Raw genomic sequence first — 20133 nt, 5'->3', positions numbered from 1 at the left:
TGTCAGCCCTCTTTGGCTCTACCCATGAATTAGCAACCGAAGTGTTTTAAAAACCTTGAGTGTAAACTCAAAAGGAGAAATTCAAAAGACGGGCTAACGGTGAGGGATAGCAAACACGTTCTATTAAAAACCTTGAGAGAAAGCCTAAAGAAGACAATATTTAGGGGTGAGGGAAATCAAACAAGTTTTCTTAAAAACGAGAAACCCAAAGATACAATATCAATGAAAAACTAAAGAGGACAATAATATTTACCCGTGGTGAGGGGAAGCCTAAAAAGGAAAAGCCCAAAAAAAAAATAATATATGTCTGTAGTGAACTTGGATCGTTACAAGTTATGTTCAAGTTAGAATCGTTCATCACACTACTGATTGAACTTGGATCGTTACAAGTTATGTTCAAGTTAGAATCGTTCATCACGCTACTGATTGAACTTGGATCGTTACAAGTTATGTTCATGTTAGAATCGTTCATCACGCTACCAGTTAAACACTTGTCCGTACACGGTTGTTAGTGATGGAAGAAGAAAAAAATGGTACACAAATGCGTCGGCAAAGGCCCATTCATGATCATATTTTTGCCTAGACTTGCAAAACTGCGCGCAGCATCGTTTGTGAATGTAAGAACATATAAATGATTAATAGAAGAGATCAACGGAGAGAGAGGAGAGGCTTCCTGAAAAGCTCAAGAAATTGATCGGTTTGGTACAACAACAAGAATCAACCAAAACTCTATCCAAAAAGAAACATGAGACAACATGATCAGCCATGGCATTGCGATGACACCGGGAGAAGGGACAGCCTTGGAGGTGGTAGAACCCATTTGTTTCCATGGATATAAGTCATACTCAAAAACGCCTTCGCTTCGTCGTCCGTGAGTATTCTCGTGTAGTGTGCTCGGCCTGTGCTGTCCGCCCCGGGTCCTTTGCATTTGTACTCACCGTAGTACATACTCCTGTCAACACGGTCGATAATCAAAATGAATCAATCAACTAGCAATAATACGACGACAATGATGATGATGATATTATTATGTGCGTGATTTTGCTCACTTTCGAGGTTCAGTTCCCTGCATTTTATCGGACCATCCTTGGGTGTTAATGAGTGTTCCCATGTAAGTGTAAGCAAAAACCACACGAGTTCTCTCCTTCCATGCTCTTCCCAAATAGGTGTTTCCAGTTCCAGTGATGTTGCAATATGCAAATGTGAAGCCGCTGTCGTCTGTGGAATTTTCCCTTGCTTGAGCTGTGATCACTCCTGTCCCTTCCGCCACTGAGTTTATTACTGTTTTCTGTCACAAACACACACACATATATGGATGAAAGGGTTGATGACAACAAATGGATATAAATTTTGAATATTTTTGCATAGTACCTTTAACCACATCTAACCGGTGAACAATTGTCGACCACATTGTAACAGACTCATTGAATAATTTGTTCGTGAGTAAAAATAGATGATAGTATCTACTTACTAGCTCGATTATGGTAAAAATGAATACCTGCTTACCAAATCGATGATAGTATCTACTTACTAGCTTGATGAGAGTAAAAATAGCTACCCACTTACTACCAAATCGATGACAGTAAAAGTAGCTACCCACTTACTACCAGATCGATGACAGTAAAAGTAGATACCCACTTACTACCAGATCGATGACAGTAAAAGTAGATACCCACTTACTACCAGATCGATGACAGTAAAAGTAGATACCCACTTACCACCAGATCGATGACAGTAAAAGTAGATACCCACTTACCAGATCGATGACAGTAAAAGTAGATACCCACTTACTACCAGATCGATGACAGTAAAAGTAGATACCCACTTACTAGCTTGATGACAGTAAAAATAGCTACCCACTTACTAGGGATGATAGTAAAAATAGCTACCCACTTACCCGGATCGATGATAGTAAAAGTAGCTACCCACTAACCAGATCGATGATAGTAAAAGTAGCTACCCACTAACCAGATCGATGATAGTAAAAGTAGCTACCCACTAACCACATCGATGATAGTAAAAGTAGATACCCATTTACCAAATCGATGATAGTAATTCGTGTTAATGTAATGTAAGAGAAAGTATTGGTTATTTTTTGTGTTAAAGTTGGGTTAATTAATTTGTAAGTGTAGGAAGATTTGAGGAGATTTTGATATGAAAGTATAAGAAGGGCGTAGGTACCAAGTAGAGGGATTTGCCATTTCCAAAGATGAAGTCGACCGTGCCTTCGATGTAACAATCCTTGAAAAAATGTCTGCCTCTGTCATCGCAAAGAGTGTCCTGAAATCCTATGAATTGGCAGTGGTGGAATGCTGCCTTATCCCCTGATATCCTCATTGCCACTGCTTGTCCTCCTGTTCTTCCTGCATCCGGCATTGGAGCTGAATTCTGCAGCAACAAATTCATCATACCCAATCTTCATTTCTTGTTAATCACTACAATTTCATCTTCATTCATTCAAAACACGTTAGGAGATTGTACAATTTTGAACTAGAAAGGTTGGTTAGTGAGGAATCAAACTAACGTGGAATCGAACTAACGTGGAATCGAACTAATGTGGAACCTCACAATCCATTTTCTTCGGGGGCGCACAATCCTCGCTAGCACACAGCATGGTGTCTAGCTCCGATACCATTTGTAACGGCCAAGCCCACCGCTAGCAGATAATGACTCTTTGGGCTTTCCCTGTCGGAGTTCCCCTCAAGGTCTTTAAAACGGTGTCTACTAGGGACTCAAGGTCTTTAAAACGGTGTCTACTAGGGAGAGGTTTCCACACTCTTGTAAGAAATGTTTCGTTCTCCTCTCCAACCGATATGCCGCATCTACTAGGAAGAGGTTTCCACATGTTATAAGGAATATGACACAAAAGAGATTTCCACACCTTTGTAAGAAATGACACATCTATTAGGAAGAGGTTTCCACACCCTTGCGAGGAGTGTTTCCTTCTCCCCTCCAACCCATGTGGTTGTAATTGCACGATAATAAGTATTAAATTTCTTACCAATCATGCATTTTTTGTATTACAGTATACGAGATTCAAAGAGATTCAAACTTTTGACATCTTAGTCGTTGATACGCAATTGAACTATGCTAATCATGACAACCAAATCACGACGGATTGATATCTAAAATGAAACTACAAATTAAATCACGACGGATTGATATCTAAAATGAAACTACAAATTAAATCACGACGGATTGATATCTAAAATGAAACTACAAATTAAATCACGACGGATTGATATCTAAAATGAAACTACAAATTTTCGGATTTTTCAAATCTACACCGAGTAATTAAAAACCTACAAATTTTTTATCCAACAAGTTATAGTCATCTCAAAAGGGAACTTTTCTAACAGAAATAACCAATTGTGCAAGAAAATGTCAAGATTTTAACGTGAAAACTCATGCTTAATTTTGATGGCGAATAAATGCATGAATTTTTTCCGGAAAAAAATATAAATAAATAAATAATTAATTCGTAGTCACGCAATAATACGCTACTAAAAATTTTTTGCGCCCCATAACTTTCACTATTTACAAAACTTGCCCCACAAAAATGAGGAGAAGAAGAAGAGAAACTCACCACAAACGCAACATTGACGGCGACGAAATAATCCGATTCCACAGCCACCGTCGCGCTCTCGGCTGTACCAAATTCCGACGCCGTTCCGTCGTACGATATGACCGGCATTTTTCCTGTCTGACCGTACAGCGTCACGAACGGCTTCGAAGAATCGATCGTGATCTTCTCGCGGTAAGTCCCACCGCCGATCCACACCACCACTCGCTCACGATTTCCGGACGGAATGCTCTCAATCGCTTGAGTGATCGTTGAGAAATTTCCTTGTCCGTCTTGTTTAACGGTGATCAGTCGAGCGCAATCCTCCGCCTTAGCAAGTCGCGGATCCAGCGTCTTGGCTCCTGTCTCGTTCGCCTTCCGTTGACGGTACTCTCTCATGTTGTGTGCGATCCATTCGTCGAGCTGCGATGGCTCTGCCGGAATCGTCTTCGTGCGAGCTTCGACGACAATGGCTGCAGGAATAAGTATGGTAATGAGTTGGACCACCGCCAGTACGAGCGCCACCGTCGCCGGAAAAGATGAAGCAACGGCTGGCCGAGACATTTCTCCCGAAACTCTCCTTGTGGGGGTGGTTTTTGGCCTTGAATGAATTCGAGGTGGGAGGCTGTGGTGGTAGATATTTATAAACGCGAGGGGTAAAATGGGAAATTTGGATTATTATTCAAAGTCATTACGTGTTTGGTAATATTGGTGTTTTTATAGGATGGGTAGTTCTTTTTTTGGGGAGTGGGAATGTTTGGAGGAAATTGGTAAAAAAAATAATAAATTAATTAATAAATAAATAATTCAACAGCTAAATTATACAAAATACAATTAGCGTTCGAAAACTTCAATGGTCCGAAAAACCTGATCAACTCATTCTAATCAAGACAGTTTGAAAAACCCGATCAACTCATTCTAATCAAGACAGTTTGAAAAACCCGATCAACTCATTCTAATCAAGACAGTTTGAAAAACCCGATCAACTCATTCTAACCCAGACAATTTGAAAAAAATCGATCAACTCATCCTAACTAAGATAGTTGGAAAAACTCGATCAACTCAACCTAACTATGACAGTTGAAAAAATCCGATCAACTTATCTTAATCAGAACCGTTTGAATAACCAGTCAACTTATAACTTATCATAACCCGGACAATTTGAGTTCAACTCATTCTAACACAGACAATTTGAAAAACTCGATCAGCTCATCCTAATCAGGACAGTTGGAAAAACACGATCAACTCAACTTAATTAGGACATTTGGAAAAAAACCCGATCAACTGAATAACCAGTTAACCTATCATGAATTGGGTTATGAACTTATTTAAGTTAAGTTTAACCTGAATTCAAATAAATGATAATTTTATGGATGGTACTATTTCATCCATTATTACGTAATCATATAATAAAATTATCGACCATTTATACAATAATATATATCGTTAATAGCATAATAATTGAAATAAAATTGAAGTAATTTATGGATTTTATAACGACTTATTTTAATTTTTTTTTTAAAGATAATTGATTAAATTAAAACTTTTAAATAAATTTCCATTTATTTAATTTTATTCTTTGAAAAAAAAAAGGACACCAACCGTTTGTAGCAGTTAGGATTACGTTGAAATCTCAAACATTGCAACAACAACCCATTAACTAACCCATGTGGGCCCTCTCACTCCCGCCCAATTTACTTTTTTTAGATATTTTATTTTAAACAAATTCAATAATTTTTTTTTATTTATTATTTTCTTTATTATTTTAATTGAACCCATTAAATATTAAGAATATATAATAATGTGCTTATTTCTAAAATTAGATCGAGTAAATTATATTTACCCTTTTAAAACGTGACGAATACAGACTATCTCATCTAAACCATAAAAGTCGGGTTATGTTATAAGTTTTTTAATTTGGGTTAGGTTGAATTTAAAATAAATAAATAAATAAAAAATTGGGTCGGTTTGTGGGTTGAATTTTTTTCTTTTTATGGAGCCAACCAGATTAACCCGAAAATGGGGTTATAATTCAACCTAACCCTACCCTGTTTTAAAGATTATTATGAAGGTTAAAAATATTTAACATTTATAACCGATATTAGTGATACGTTATGACTTATGAGTGTTAAATATTTGAGTTTTATGAGATTTTAGTTATTAATGTAATATATATTAGACACGGGCTTTTTTTAATGATTAGAAAAAACAAAAAACTAGCTTAGTCTCTCAAAACCCTCCATTTTTTTAAATAATTAAATAATTATCAAACTGAACCTAAAATTTACCATTTTTCACGTTTTGGAGTGAAAATTAGCTTTATGTGTCTCACAAAAACCCTCGATTTAAAAAAATTAAATAATTATCCAACTAGTTCATGTTTTTTGGTGAAAATTAACTCACACAAAACCCTCGATTTAAAAAAATTAAATAATTAACAAATTGGACCTAAAATTTACAATTTTTCACGTTTTTGAGTAAAAATTAGCTTTAAGTATCTCGTAAAACCCTCGATTTTAAAAAATTAAATAATTATCAAACAGTACTTAAAATTTACAATTTTTCACGTTTTTACTTGAAAATTAGCTTTAAGTATCTCACAACACTCTCAATTTAAAAAAATTAAATAATTATCAAATTGGACCTAAAATTTACAATTTTTCACGTTTTTTATGTAAAAATTAGATTTAAATATTTCTCAGAACCCTTGATTAAAAAAATCAAATAATTATCAAACTTGACCTAAAATTTTCAATCTGTTACATTCTCGAGTGAAAATTAGGTTTAAATTATGTCTCGAAAGCCGAGAAAGAAGCCCATCTCTTCTTATCCCTCGACAAAATGACCAAAAATGGAAGGTTTTTTTTTTTTTTTTAAACTTTTGACCATTCAAACAAGTAAAAGGCTTAAAATGAGTGCTTCGAACTATTGGTTCACATGTATTTTGGGTCCATATGAATTAAAAATTAAAAAAATATATTTTTGTAGAGCTCACAATATTAGTAAAGGATGCAATAATTGACCACATGGGATTTACACCATATTTGTGAGGAATCTTTTGTACTTAATTATCATTCATCCATATTTGTAATTTTTATTTAAAAAAAATATAATTAATTTCAATTTCATTATTAAGTGTTTTTTCTATTTTTTTCGTTTAATAATTATAATTACACGAATATAATGAAAAACTCTTCGTAAATTCGCTAATTAAATTCAATCGTAATTAATTGAAATAATTTTATTAAAAAATTCATAAATTTTAATTAGATTTTACTGTAATGTCGTTATTAATGGAAGGATTAAAATTGCAATAATTATTAAAGAACGTAAAAATTGATACAATTTGACAAATTTAACCCTAAATAATTTTTTTATTTTTTATTATAAAGTTTTTTAATCTACACAGTTTAGTCTAATGTATATTTATTTTATTTTTGTTTATGTATATTTTAAATGGTAAATTAAAGGCTAAAAATGTAATTACCCAATAAAATGAAAACAAAATGTAATCTTGTAATCGATACGAAGAATAATAATAAAAAGTTAATCGAATATAGATATATACTTTTGATCAAAAGACTCGAGGTTAAAACCCGAACCCGAATCACATATTTGGAAAAAAAAAAAAGAGAATAAAGTGAAGAGGATGGGGCATATTGCATATGGAAGCATATGCAGTAATTTAATGTGGTGGGAGCGAGGGAGTTATGGGTCCGTCAGAGATTGCCGCCTCCCTGTCCTTTTCCTTCTTTCTTTCATACTATAAACGTCTCGAGACGTGTACGTGAGCTAGATTTGATCCATGACTCAAGTCATTTGAATCAAATTTATAATCCAACTCGACTTTCGAATTGGATTGTACAGTTGTTACAGTCCTAAGCTACCGTTAGCAGATACTCTTTGTGTTTTTCTCTCTGGGCTTCTCGTCAAGGGTTTTAAAACACGTTTGTTAGGAAGAGATATTCACACATTTGTAGAGAATGTTTCGTTTACCTTTCCAACCGATTTACGATTTCACATGCATTAATAGCTAAAATTACGAATATTTTATTAGACATGGGTCAATTTTAGCATAATTTATAAATTAATAAAATTTTGAGCAAAAATTCAATAAAAATATAAAAAATAAGACAAAACTCATCAAATATTAATATCATAGGTTAAAAATTAAATATAATATTAAACTATATGTTATTTATTATTCATTAAATAATAATAATATAAAAATTTCAAATGATTATTGGAAGCAACTAATTCATTAATGTTTCCATAACCATTGTCCTAGAAATCCTCCCCATTCCCCATTGTTCCCACGCTCCCACTTTTCTTCCTCCGCCATGACTTCCCTTTCTCTCCTCCTCGTTCTCCTCCTCTCTCTCTCCCTCTCCGCCGCAGCCCACGACGGCCCTCCGCCGTCCCAAGATCTGATCCACTCCTCCTGCCTTCAAGCCAGCTACCCAAGTCTCTGCATCAGAACCCTCTCCTCCTACTCTGGCGCCGTCAACACCCCACAAGATCTCGCCCAAGCCACCCTCTCCGTCAGCCTCTCCCTCGCCCGCGACCTCTCCCGGTATCTCTCCAATTCATCCGCCAACCTCCGGCAGGCCTCGAAGCGGCAACGCGCGGCGGTTGACGACTGCGTGGAACAGATTGGAGACTCTGTCGAGGAGCTGAGCAACACTCTGGGTCTCCTCCGCCACCTCCCCTACGGCGACCGCCGGTCTTTCCGATTGCAAATGAGCAATGCCCAGACGTGGGTCAGCGCCGCCTTGACCAATGAAGACACGTGTCTCGATGGGTTTAAGGAAGTGGATGGGGAGGTGAAATTTGATGTTAAGAAGAGGATTTCTAAGGTCGCTAAAGCTACTAGTAATGCTCTGTATATGATTAATCGCCTCGACGTCGGAACCCCCGCCGGGAGGAAGAAATTGACCGCTCCTTGAGCTTGATCGCGGCGGCGATGGCGGATTCCGGTGGAGTAGAGTTTGTTGCTCTGTTTTTTCTTGTTAATGTATTATTGGCTAAATATACAAAATCGTTCTTGAGAGGTAATGCTCTGTTTTTTTCTTCATCGAGGCTTTAAAATATATCTATTTAACTTTCAGTCCCTCCAACATCAAATAAAATAACTATTTAGTCCCCAAATTTTATGTTTTAGTCCCTCAATTATGTCAAATTTTGTCTTTTAGTCCTCCACTACAAAAGAGATAGCTAATGTGAGCTGTAATTTTTGGTGAGCATATGACACAAAAATCACAATAATTGCCATGGATTCGAATCACGATTTAGAATTCAGATTCGGTACTCGAGGGTCGAGTCATTAATTCTGCAATAATCCAAGTCCACCGTTAGCAGATATTGTCTGCTTTAAACTTTCCATTTCGAGTTTTCTCTCAAGGCTTTAAAACGCATCTGCTAGGAGAATATTTCAACACTCTTATAAATGGTGGTTTGTTCTCCACCAATAATGTGGGAGCTAAAAAGGATAATATCGGCTAGCAGTGGATTTAGATTGTTACAGATTCCTTCAGCATGTTCTGTTCTCACTCATGTCACCCAACATAGAATTGTTATAAGACACGCTTAACTATGGTGAAGTCACTAAAAAAAAGTAAGATATGCCTAGTTGATATAAGCAGTGACTTTCACTTATTTTAAATATTTTTTAGTCATTCTATTATAAGAATTACTCTTATGTGTTCCCAGCACATAATGAATTAAAAAATTATTAAAAATATACTTTTACCTTAATTTTTTAAATTGTCCATTTTTATCATTAGTTTCAAAATGCCATGTTTTTAGTATTAATTTCGGAGTTTAGTTTTAATAAATTAAAATTAGTAAACCGCTTTAATTATGATAATTTAAAACTAATTATTACAAATAACAAGCATTTAGAGCACAATTAAAGATAATAATATAAATTTTAAAACATAATAACCAAATAAAAATAAAACTCAATAACCATTTAGTTTTTTTTTTAATTATTTTTTATTTTATTATGTTCCTATTTTCACAATTTCTTTGTCGTTTCTTTTTTATTTTCATAAATAAATTATTGGCAAAATTTTAAATAAAAAATAAAATAGACAATAATATATTTAATATTTATTTATTTATCAATAGTAAAAATAAAATAAAATATACCCAAACATAGTTTAAATATTTATATATTTTCAACTAAAATATCCACATGTCTACTTCCATGTAGATTAAACAAAATAAATTAGTCAATAATCTCAAATTTATTAAGAGTGAATTTATAATGACATTTGAAATTTCCTATATTTCTCTCTTTTTTTTTGTTTATTATTATTATTATTTTTTAGTTTAAAATCGCTAGCCGATATTGTCCTCTTTGGGCTTGCTCGAGGTGTCTGTCTCTGATACCATTTATAACGACCTAGATCCATTGTTATCAGATATTGTCTCTTTGAGCTTTCCCTTTCGGACTTCCCTTCAAGGCTTTAAAACGCGTCTGCTAAGGGAAGGTTTCCACATACTTTATAAATGGTGGTTTGTTCTCCTCCCCAACCAATGTGGGATATCAAATTCCAACTCCATTCGGGGCCAGTGTCCACGTTAGCCCATTTTCATTATTTATTTTTATTTTAGTTTATAAATATATTTTTATCTAAAATGATTTATAAATGAGTTGTTAAATCATTGAAATGATAATAAATCGAAATGAATGTATTTTATTTTGGACAAATAAATTATATTTGATTTTTTAAAATATAATATGTATAATTAATTTTTCAGTTTGATTATGTACAAGTTTTATTAAATACATTTAAATATAATTATTAATATGGATTATTGAATAAACTAAGAAACTTAAATTTTAAGCATATTATATAATATTTTAATGAATAAAAATTAAATCGGTTCTATTTATTTTAATATTATTTTATTTTTTATTTAATAAATAGGAATTGGGCTAATGGGCCAACGAGCCCATGGGTCAAAAGACTATATCCAAGTAATAGACCTAGACCGCATTGAGTTTTTTCGGTTTTCAATCAAAAAAACCGGAAGAAAACCCACAAACTCCGGTTCGGTTGAGAAATTCGATTCGGTTCGTCGGTTCTTTTGCTTTCGTAATTGCTTATAAGCTCTGAAACACGAAACCAACGGTATCAGAGTAAAACCCTGGCACTGCTTGGTTTCCTTGCGCGCTGCCTAGGGTTTATTCTTCACTTTCAGACCACCGATTATGGCCATGGAAGGCCTTGAGATGGAGGCATCGTTCGAATTTGAATCCAACGATGACTTCTGTGACTTGATTCTCTCACGTTTCAGCAATTCCAGCAATGAAAATCATCAGCATGTTTGCGCCGTCATTGGCGCCATGGCTCAGGAGCTCAGAGACCAGAGTCTTCCTTCCACTCCAGTTGCCTACTTCGGCGCCTCCTGTTCGTCTTTAGACCGTATCTCCTCTGAGCCTGACCCGCCGCCTCATCTTCTTGACGCGCTTCTTACCATTCTGTCTCTGCTTCTCCCGCGAATTTCCCCTCCGATTTTGAATAAGAAGAAGGAGTTTTTGTCGGGCCTTCTTATTCGCGTTCTTCGTATACCGTCGTTGACTCCCGGTGCGGTTACATTCGGACTTAATTGTGTTTCGCATTTGGTGGTTGTTAGGAATGCTGTCAACTGGTCGGATGTGTCTAATTTGTTCGGGTTTATTCTTGGGTTCGCTATTGATTCGCGCCCTAAGGTGATTTCTTACAACTCTTATCCGATTCATTGCTTACGATCATTTGGATTTTTTTTTTTAAAAATGCGTGTACTTGAAATCCTGGTGTTTTGATCTCTTTGTGTATTGGGCAATTTGAATGGTTTTTGAATGTTTGCTATCTGAATGAAGTACTGATTGTGGCTGAACAGGTTAGAAGGCAATCGCACATTTGTCTTCGGGATGTCTTGTTAAAAGTTCAGGGAACGTCACTCCTCCCCTCTGCTAGCGAAGGGATCACCAATGTTCTTGAAAAATCTCTTTTACTCGCGGGTGGCTCAAACCCGACGGCTACTGAAAGACCTAAAGGAGCTCAGGAGGTTCTATTTATTTTGGAGGCTTTGCGGGAGTGTCTACCTCTCATGTCAATGAAGTATATTACTAACATACTTAAATACTACAAAACTCTTTTGGAGCTGCACCAACCTGTTGTTACTAAGCGCATTACGGATAGTTTGAACTCACTTTGTCTCCACCCAACTGTTGATGTTTCTGCGGAAGTACTGCTTGATCTTTTATGTTCTATGGCATTATCTTTTTCTACGAGTGAAACATCTGCAGATGGCCTGGCTTTCACAGCTCGCCTGCTTAATGTTGGGATGCAAAAAGTTTATAATGTTAATAGGCAGATATGTGTAGTTAAGCTCCCTGTTGCTTTCAATGCACTCAAAGGTTTAATGCTTGCTTTAAAACTTCTAGTTAAGTTCACACTCGTTTCTTCATTGCTTGTGGAAAAAGATGCAATTAATTTGTAACGTTCATGTTGGATTGACAGATATTATGCTATCTGATCACGAGGAGGCAATTCGAGCTGCCCAGGATGCTATGAAAAATCTGATAAGTTCTTGCATTGATGAAGACTTGATCAGAAAGGGTGTGGATCAGATTAGGACGACTGAAAATGTGGAGGCAAGGAGGTCTGGGCCGACCGTAGTAGAAAAACTATGTGCTATTATAGAAAGTTTACTTGATTATCATTACACTGCTGTTTTCGACTTGGCTTTTCAAGTTGTTTCAGCCATGTTTGGTAAATTAGGTATTTTTGAACTACTTGATCTTATTGAATTTCCTCTTCACTCATCATTTGGACATGTTACTAAAATTATCATTTCCTTTGTATGGTTTGTCGTCCATTTTTCAATGTGAAAAGGTCTTGGTTCATTATTGTGCAGGGAAATATTCTTCTTACTTCCTGAAAGGAGCCCTTAATAGCCTGGCAAACATGCAGAAATTGCCAGATGAAGACTTCCCCTTCCGGAAAGAGGTATTCTTCCCTGAGTTAAGGACGCCAAATAATTTATACATTGCTTATTAATTTTTGTCACAGATTCTCATAGGTTTTATTGTTTAGCATCCGTAGTTCAGAATCCAAATGGGAAGTATTTGCCCGGTCTTTTCATTTTGTTTCCCATATTATTTTCTGGTCCTTTTGGTGTGGGTATGGGTTTGATGGCCACAAGGATTTACTTCTCTCGTATTGTTTTAATACATGCTTTCTTCCTCAATCTGTGTGTCACTTGTGTTGAAAAAGGGGAACGTATCTCTTTTTTTCTGCTTTTATTTGCTACATTCTACACTGGTTATCACTAATTGGCTCAATCTTGTAAGTTCATTGTTTGCTACATCATGTCCAAGAAATATTTAAAATTTATTATTGGGTGATGATGGAGCGTTTGAGAATTATGTCCTAGATGTGTTTTTCTCTTTCTCTGAGACTAATAAACAAATATTCACGTATGTTATTTATTTTATCTTTGTAATGAGATCCAACTTTCATTGGGAAGATGAAAGTTCAATGTACTTTCATAAAAAGAGGCCGAGCCAAATATGGAAAACAAGAAACTTGCATAGAAGAACAAGTAAGCTTAAAAAGAACAAGTAAGCTTAAAAAGGATATACCAGTTGGTATGACAATGATGTAGTTCAGACACTGTGTGCCATTTATTCTGTAATTCTAGTTTTGTCAATGGGATCTTTCTGGTGATTATCTCATATCTTTCATAGAGTTTTCAAAGCAATCAGAGGTAAAAAGTTGGGAATGGGATTATGTTGTCCGCGGCTTTTGTTGGAATGTAACTTACTGGGTGTCTAGCTGTTGGTTTCGGCCTCCTTGGGAATGGATTTCTTTTGTGCATTTGATTATCTATTCATTCTCTTGTGTTACTCTTAACCAATGCTTGTTCCACAACTCAGTTGCATGAATGCCTTGGATCAGCTCTTGGTGCGATGGGACCTCAAAGTTTCTTGGATCTTGTACCTTTTAATTTGGACACAGAAAACCTATCAGAGATTAATATTTGGCTCCTTCCAATATTGAAGCAATACACTGTTGGTGCTCATTTGAGCTATTTCACGAAGACCATTTTGGGTATGATTGGAGAAATCAAGCGGAAGTCACAAAGGGTATGAAATTTCCTTGTCTAAGGCATGAGCCTTTTAGTTTTTTTTTTTGAAATGTAGAATCATCTTTTTCATCTCTTGCAGCTTGAGCAACAGGGCATGGTCTTTTCATTGAGGAGTATGGATTCGCTTGTTTACTCTTTCTGGTCCTTGCTGCCTTCATTTTGCAATTATCCTTTGGATACTGCTGAAAGCTTTAAGGATCTTCAAAAAGCTTTATGCATTGCTCTTAAAGAGGAACCTGATGTTCGGGGTATAATATGTTCAAGTCTGCAGATTCTCATCCAACAGAATAAGAGAGTGCTGGAAGGAAAGAATGATGAGTCTGATATTGAAGTGGGTATGGCCAGCAAGCTTGCTATGTCTCATTATACCCGAAAGGTGGCGGAAAGTAACCTATCTGTACTCAAGTCCTCTTCGCCTGAGTTACTGTCTGCTTTGTCAGACATCTTTCTAACATCTTCAAAAGATGGTGGTTATTTGCAGGTATCCTTCTGTTGTTTGAAAAATGAAAATAACTTGTGATTTGTGATGGCTTGTCTGGGTGATGTATATAGGCTTACTTCAGTTGCATCATATTTGAGATAGTTGCTGATAATTATTTTGTATTTGCCATGTCTTTTAGTGACTTTCATTTCTTCTTGTCTTGGAGTTCTATTGTTTCCTAATGGCCAGGATATTGTTTTTATTCTATTATTTCAATACCACTTCTGTTTGAAATATGTGCAGTCCACAATTGGAGAAATTTCTTCAATATCAGATAAAGGTGTTGTGTCAAATCTCTTCGGAAGGACAATGAGGAAGCTTTTGAAGCTGACCCAGGAAGCTAAAAAAGTAGAGCCAGAAGTTTCCAATTCCATGCAGATTGATGATCCCACAAATGCAAGTTCACCGTCTCTCATGAGGTATGCTTCCTTCAATATTTGCATTGGCTAGCTCCTTGTCTTCGCTAGATGAGCGTGTAGATTCAGTTACTTATTTTGTATGCCCTATATATTGGAGGTTTGTAGCCCTTAACTTCCTAACAAGTCTTGCACCTTGACTGCAGGGCCCAAATGTATGACTTCGCTGTATCTTTTTTGCCTGGACTGAATTCCAAAGAGATTGATGTTTTATTCGTTGCAGTAAAATCTGCATTAAAAGAACAGGTATTGGCTCTGTACTGTTTCAATATGTTTTTGATGAGAGAGTATATTTCTATGGAAAAATCGAACATCTTGTCAAAAGTCTCATAGAACTCTTTGATATTATTTAGTTTCATACATAGTTACGCATCCCTGAATTGTAGGATTGTGAAGGTTTGATACAGAAGAAGGCATATAAGGTTCTCTCAGCTATTCTCAAGGTATTTCTTGTGTTCACAATGCCTACTATCGTAATGTTCTCAGTAATTATTTGAATTAAGAATCATTTTCACAGTTTTTATACTAGATTGTCATAAAAAGCTTAGCATTTTATTGGAATTTGTTTGGTTAGTTTAACCTACCTGGATAAGGTTTTGGTTACCGAATGTGGTGTCTCATGTAACATTCAATGATTTTTTAATGTATGTGCTCTTACTGTATATTTTAGGATTGGTAATTGATGTACTTCTATTGTTTTAATTTGTATTATCAGAATTCTGATGAGTTCCTTTCCTCAAAGTTCGATGAATTGCTTACACTTATGATTGAAGTGTTGCCTTTATGCCATTTTTCTGCCAAACGTCACAGACTCGATTGTCTATACTTTCTGATTGTCCAAGTTACAAAGGTAAGTATGGTTGACATTTTATTTTTGGAGAAGTGCGTGCATTCTGCTAGCCTGCTAAAATATTTCCCAACCCGTTGTGATTTCAAAATTGGTACTTTTGATTACCTCAGGAGGATTCAGGGTTGAGACGGCATGACATCATTAGTTCATTTTTGACTGAAATAATACTTGCGCTCAAAGAGGTATTCTATTTTTTTTTTTCCATGTTATAATATTTCCTTCTTCTAATTGAATTATATGGCTTTTTATGTGTCAGTCTACCTTCTTCTAGGATTTTTACTATTTGATGATGACGGAATAATTTCAGTTGGTACTTTATCATGTCTAAGATTTTCTAAATTATTTAAGTACGTGCATTTGCCACGTGAAGAGGAAATTTGTATATGTGGTGCACTTCAGTTTTCTTTTTTTTTTTTTTTTTTTTTTTTTTTTTTTGCAAATACTTCTCAGTTATCTTTAAAAAATAATTTTTGTAACTATTTATTTTCCTTTAGACTGCTTTTGATTGTATGATGATCTAAGTCTAAAATTTGTTGAATGTTTGTGGAGTGTTGCAGATAGAAAATTAACTTGAATGATATGCTGCAGAGAAGATCTTCTAAATTGTTTGATTCTGTTATGGATGTTTTAGTTGTGGAGTCATTAATAATGATACTGCTTGTCTTCTCATGTTTTCTTCATTGTTTTGCTTACTTCTGGAGCAGATTTATAATGTTTCGATGTTAATGAGGGCAACCTCTTCTAAAATTTACTTACGTAGGGATTTTGTAGGGGCATTGGTAGAAGCTAGAGAAGTAATAGTTTGTTAATCGTGAAATTTGGCAATACTTATATTAAGGCATTTGTGGCAAGAGCCATCTTTTTGAAAGAGAATGAAGACGATTATTTTAGACCTTTTTTTCAAAAAAGATTTAATTCGACAAAATTCATACTTGTATTAAGAAAATTTTCATTTTCATTTTTACTTTGAAAGGCTTATTCCCGCCCTATCATAAAATTTGCAAATAACCTTTTTATTGAAGAATTGTAGTTCTTTTCTTGAAATGATCGTCATAAGGTTGTAGGACGTTTCATTTGTCGTCATAACAAACTAAAAAATAAAAAATGTTCAATGCATTTTTATTCTTATTTCCAATTGTTTACCTGTTTTTTTTAATTTTCATCTCTACTCAGTTTCTTTTCCAGCAGGAAATAAGATTCATGATTTTTGTGCTTGGGGTAAATTCTGTATTATCTATGTTGTGATCAGAAGATTTCTATTTACTAATGTGATAAACAAAACTTGCATGTAATACTTTTTTATTAATTTCTCGGTGGCACAGATTACCATGGAAGGTTTGCTTGCCTTCAGATTGTTATATTGTACCATATAAGTTCAATCTAGAGGGTTATATGGTGTCTGATTTTTTTTTTTTTTTTACAAGAAAACTTGACTTTCGTTGAGAATAAAGTGAAAGATTACATGGGAAATCAAAAGGCCACGAAAAGGAGTGGAACTTATATGGTGTTTGAAATTAGTTAATGTTTTTAGTACAGCTTGTGACTGACCTCATATAAGTTGAAACCACTATGAGCTTTTGGGATTTCTCTTACTGAATTGTACGTTTTCTACATAATGACATTCAGCTTGTTTCAACATGTTACTTGTGTTGTTCTTAACTCGTGTATTGTTGTTTCATGAACGTCTTGTTATAAGTGCTAATTGTCTCGTGCATTTATCTTTCAGGCCAATAAGAAAACAAGAAACAGAGCTTATGATATTCTTGTTCAGATTGGTCATGCATGTATGGACGATAACAAAGGGGGAAAGATAGACTATCTGTATCAGCTTTTCAATATGGTAAATTGTTTCCAAGTCTTTTTTTTAGTTACTTCTCATGTGAACAACATTAATGGTTTAATCCTCCCCACCACAACCCCTCCCCCTGTCCATCTAGCTAAATTGACTCAATATCAATTGATATAATGCCAGCAAGAATAAATATTAATATCTCAGGTAGCTGGAGGTCTTGCTGGTGAAACTCCACATATGATCAGTGCTGCAATAAAAGGATTAGCTCGCTTGGCTTATGAATTCTCTGATCTAGTTTCAGCAGCTTGCAATTTGCTGCCATCTACCTTTTTGCTTCTCCAAAGAAAGAACAGAGAAATAATCAAAGTCAGCATTCCTTCCTCCCTTTTGTTTGTATCTGTTTTGATTATCTCTTTAGTTTTATTTATACTCTCATTTTCTGCAGGCCAATTTGGGATTTTTAAAGGTTTTGGTGGCCAAATCAAACGGTGAAGTGTTGCAGATGCACTTATCGAGTTTGGTGGAAGGCTTGCTTAAGTGGCAAGATGGCCCAAAAAATCACTTCAAAGCTAAAGTTGGTATTTTTATAAGTTCATTCTGGAATCGTTCTTTTGCATTCTGATGGTCCGAATTTACATTTTTCATCTGTTAATTTTGCAGGTTAAGCAGTTACTTGAAATGCTTGTCAGAAAATGTGGCTTGGATGCGGTCAAGGTTGTGATGCCTGAAGAACACATGAAACTTCTTACCAACATTAGGAAGGTTAGTTGTAAACTTAGTACTGGATTGATAAACATAGAGGTTTATGTAGAATCACGGAATAAAAAGATTGCGTATGGGCTTATTCTTGCTACGGGATGGTTTTGGCATGCAGATCAGAGAACGGAAAGAAAAGAAGGTTAAATCTGAGGGTGCTAGGTCGATGGTGTCGAAAGCAACATCCAGGTATCTCCCACAGTTCATCTAATGTTTACATACTTCAATGCGTGCATAGCTATTTTGTGCATAGTGCTTGTTGATAAATGAATAGTTTTCACTAATGAAAAGGTTTGTTGGGACTCTAGTCTATGCACTTAACATGAAATATATTTGTTCTTTTCTTCGATAACCGGGAGTTGGAGCCTTCCTGCTCTATACCATGGGTCGGTCAACCACACCCACACAAGGCTGGATTTAGGAGAATCAATGGGTTTTGGTATTAAGCTCAACCAAATGTTAGAACCTGGAACTTTTTAAGTTAGTATGACCAAGAGGACCCAAGTCATTGCCAAAGTTTCTGCCCATTGGGGGCAATCAAGAAAGATATCAGTTGTCACTAGAAATTACTAGCCATACTCGTAACCAGTGGACCAGCGGACTTTATCAGATCAGATCTTTTTCCTCCTATAACCAATAATTTCTTTTAACTTTTATTTTTTTGGTGGCGGTGTTGGTGGGTAGGGAGATGAACGAGCGGAGGAAAGAACCTTCTGAGCGTTACAAGATATGATTGATGGCTTTTAAGTGCTGCATTTCGTTTGGAATTTCTGCGCCAATACTCACTGTTTTTAAGCACTCTAAATTTCTGCATCTTACAACTTCTCATCTTGTGACTATTGGTTTACTTTCAGGATGAGTAGATGGAATCACTCAAGAATTTTTTCGGAAGTCGGTGATGATGAGACTGAAGACAGTGGTGCTGAATACTTGGGGGAAAGTGATTCAGAATATGGGGATGCTAGAAAAAGTCGACCATCAAAGGCTTCCTCACACCTCAAATCCAAGACATCTAAACGGTACGTTTGCATTTTCATTCCAAGTTTAATTTAGAGTAATGCATTCCCATTTGCCTAGATTGGTGATTGCAATCTTGATTTTTAAACACTTCAGTCCCAAGAATCGGTCAACCATGAATTTACTTGAACGCTTGCCCGACCAATTGGAAGATGAGCCTCTTGACTTGCTTGATCAACAAAGAACAAGATATGCTCTTCAATCATCAGCGCATCTAAAGCGGAAGACAGATTTGTCAGATGGTGAGATGAAGATCGACGACGAGGGACGTTTAATAATTGCCGATGATGATGAGGAAACAAAGAACAAGAGAAAAGCTTCCAACCGCGATTTAGATGAAAGGAGTGAAGTTGGGAGTCACTTTTCAAATGTTTCCTCCAAGAAAATTCAAAAGCGCAGAAGAACATCAGACTCTGGGTGGGCTTACACTGGTACCGAGTATGCTAGCAAGAAGGCTGGAGGGGATGTTAAGAGGAAGGACAAGCTTGAACCTTATGCATATTGGCCTCTTGATCGGAAGATGATGAGCCGTAGACCGGAGCATCGAGCCGCTGCTCGGAAAGGAATGGTTAGTGTGGTAAATATGACAAAGAAACTGGAAGGCAAGAGTGCCTCAAGTATTCTGTCAAGTAAAGGTTCCAAGATTAGGAAGAGTCACAACAAAGGTGGCAAGAAGAAGGGCAAGAAGTAGAAAGAAAACCCTAAAACCTCAAATGAGTTTAGGTTAAGGTTACATATAATTTTTTTTCCTTCAGAAAAGTCTCAAATGAGTTGCTGTATATTTTTCCCCCGTTTCAGTTTTGCTTGAAGAAGGGTTCCATTGTTTTGTCACAGTTTTGTTTGGAGCTTGTGTACTTAATGATATATTGTGGAATAATTTATTTATTCAATGTGACATTCGAATATTTAGTTATAGATTTTAAGTTTTAATGGTTGCAATAGTATTTAATTATATTTAATTATCTTTGGGGTATAAATTCTATCCTTTGCTGTAATAATATTTCGGGGTGGGTTCATAAGCAGTGACAATTGCCCCATGAAGACTCGCTTTTGCTACGGTTACGGTGGGTTCCCTTAACCAAGTCACTGCCTATGAGTCGTTAGCTCATTCTTCAA

At 35.7% G+C, this 20133-nt stretch overlaps 3 protein-coding genes and 1 long non-coding RNA gene across 4 annotated transcripts; 2 read left to right on the top strand and 2 right to left on the bottom strand.

Moving 5' to 3' along the window:
* Positions 1 to 531: 531 nt before the first annotated feature.
* On the bottom strand, positions 532 to 4163 carry LOC111461773 (putative pectinesterase 63). Its single transcript, XM_023105415.1, has 4 exons — positions 3587 to 4163; positions 2182 to 2388; positions 1050 to 1288; positions 532 to 952 (listed from the first exon to the last, which is right to left on the bottom strand). The coding sequence occupies exons 1-4, from the start codon at positions 4124 to 4126 to the stop codon at positions 760 to 762; spliced, it is 1179 nt and encodes a 392-aa protein (XP_022961183.1). The 5' UTR covers positions 4127 to 4163; the 3' UTR covers positions 532 to 759.
* On the bottom strand, positions 2628 to 2809 carry LOC111461776. Its single transcript, XR_002713644.1, has 2 exons — positions 2758 to 2809; positions 2628 to 2724 (listed from the first exon to the last, which is right to left on the bottom strand). It is a non-coding gene; the product is annotated as an uncharacterized LOC111461776 (long non-coding RNA).
* Positions 4164 to 7825: 3662 nt separating the features above from the next.
* LOC111461775 (pectinesterase inhibitor 3) lies at positions 7826 to 8634 on the top strand. The gene has a single exon (XM_023105419.1). It carries the CDS (start codon positions 7903 to 7905, stop codon positions 8506 to 8508), a length of 606 nt encoding a protein of 201 aa, XP_022961187.1. The 5' UTR covers positions 7826 to 7902; the 3' UTR covers positions 8509 to 8634.
* A 2060-nt stretch (positions 8635 to 10694) lies between these two features.
* On the top strand, positions 10695 to 19932 carry LOC111461769 (RRP12-like protein). Its single transcript, XM_023105411.1, has 18 exons — positions 10695 to 11282; positions 11453 to 11972; positions 12076 to 12336; positions 12473 to 12564; positions 13494 to 13703; positions 13785 to 14186; positions 14430 to 14605; positions 14749 to 14848; positions 14989 to 15045; positions 15318 to 15452; positions 15563 to 15634; positions 17179 to 17292; positions 17449 to 17610; positions 17690 to 17818; positions 17905 to 18006; positions 18119 to 18189; positions 18855 to 19019; positions 19114 to 19932. The coding sequence occupies exons 1-18, from the start codon at positions 10782 to 10784 to the stop codon at positions 19706 to 19708; spliced, it is 3864 nt and encodes a 1287-aa protein (XP_022961179.1). The 5' UTR covers positions 10695 to 10781; the 3' UTR covers positions 19709 to 19932.
* The last annotated feature ends 201 nt before the right edge of the window (positions 19933 to 20133 follow it).

Source organism: Cucurbita moschata, unplaced genomic scaffold, assembly GCF_002738365.1.
Source record: "Cucurbita moschata cultivar Rifu unplaced genomic scaffold, Cmos_1.0 Cmo_Scf00025, whole genome shotgun sequence".
NCBI lineage: Eukaryota > Viridiplantae > Streptophyta > Magnoliopsida > Cucurbitales > Cucurbitaceae > Cucurbita > Cucurbita moschata.
Note: the sequence above shows the minus strand (reverse complement) of the source record. Positions and strands in the feature narration are given on the sequence as shown.

Coding starts and splice junctions, on each gene's coding strand:
- LOC111461769 (XM_023105411.1), top strand. CDS start 10,782: ATGGCCATGGAAGGCCTTGAGATGGAGGCATCGTTCGAATTTGAATCC. Junction 17,611..17,689: donor AGAACAGAGAAATAATCAAA/GTCAGCATTCCT, acceptor CATTTTCTGCAG/GCCAATTTGGGATTTTTAAA. Junction 17,819..17,904: donor AAAATCACTTCAAAGCTAAA/GTTGGTATTTTT, acceptor TTAATTTTGCAG/GTTAAGCAGTTACTTGAAAT.
- LOC111461773 (XM_023105415.1), bottom strand. CDS start 4,126: ATGTCTCGGCCAGCCGTTGCTTCATCTTTTCCGGCGACGGTGGCGCTC. Junction 2,389..3,586: donor CCGTCAATGTTGCGTTTGTG/GTGAGTTTCTCT, acceptor TTGTTGCTGCAG/AATTCAGCTCCAATGCCGGA. Junction 953..1,049: donor CAGGGAACTGAACCTCGAAA/GTGAGCAAAATC, acceptor CCGTGTTGACAG/GAGTATGTACTACGGTGAGT.
- LOC111461775 (XM_023105419.1), top strand. CDS start 7,903: ATGACTTCCCTTTCTCTCCTCCTCGTTCTCCTCCTCTCTCTCTCCCTC.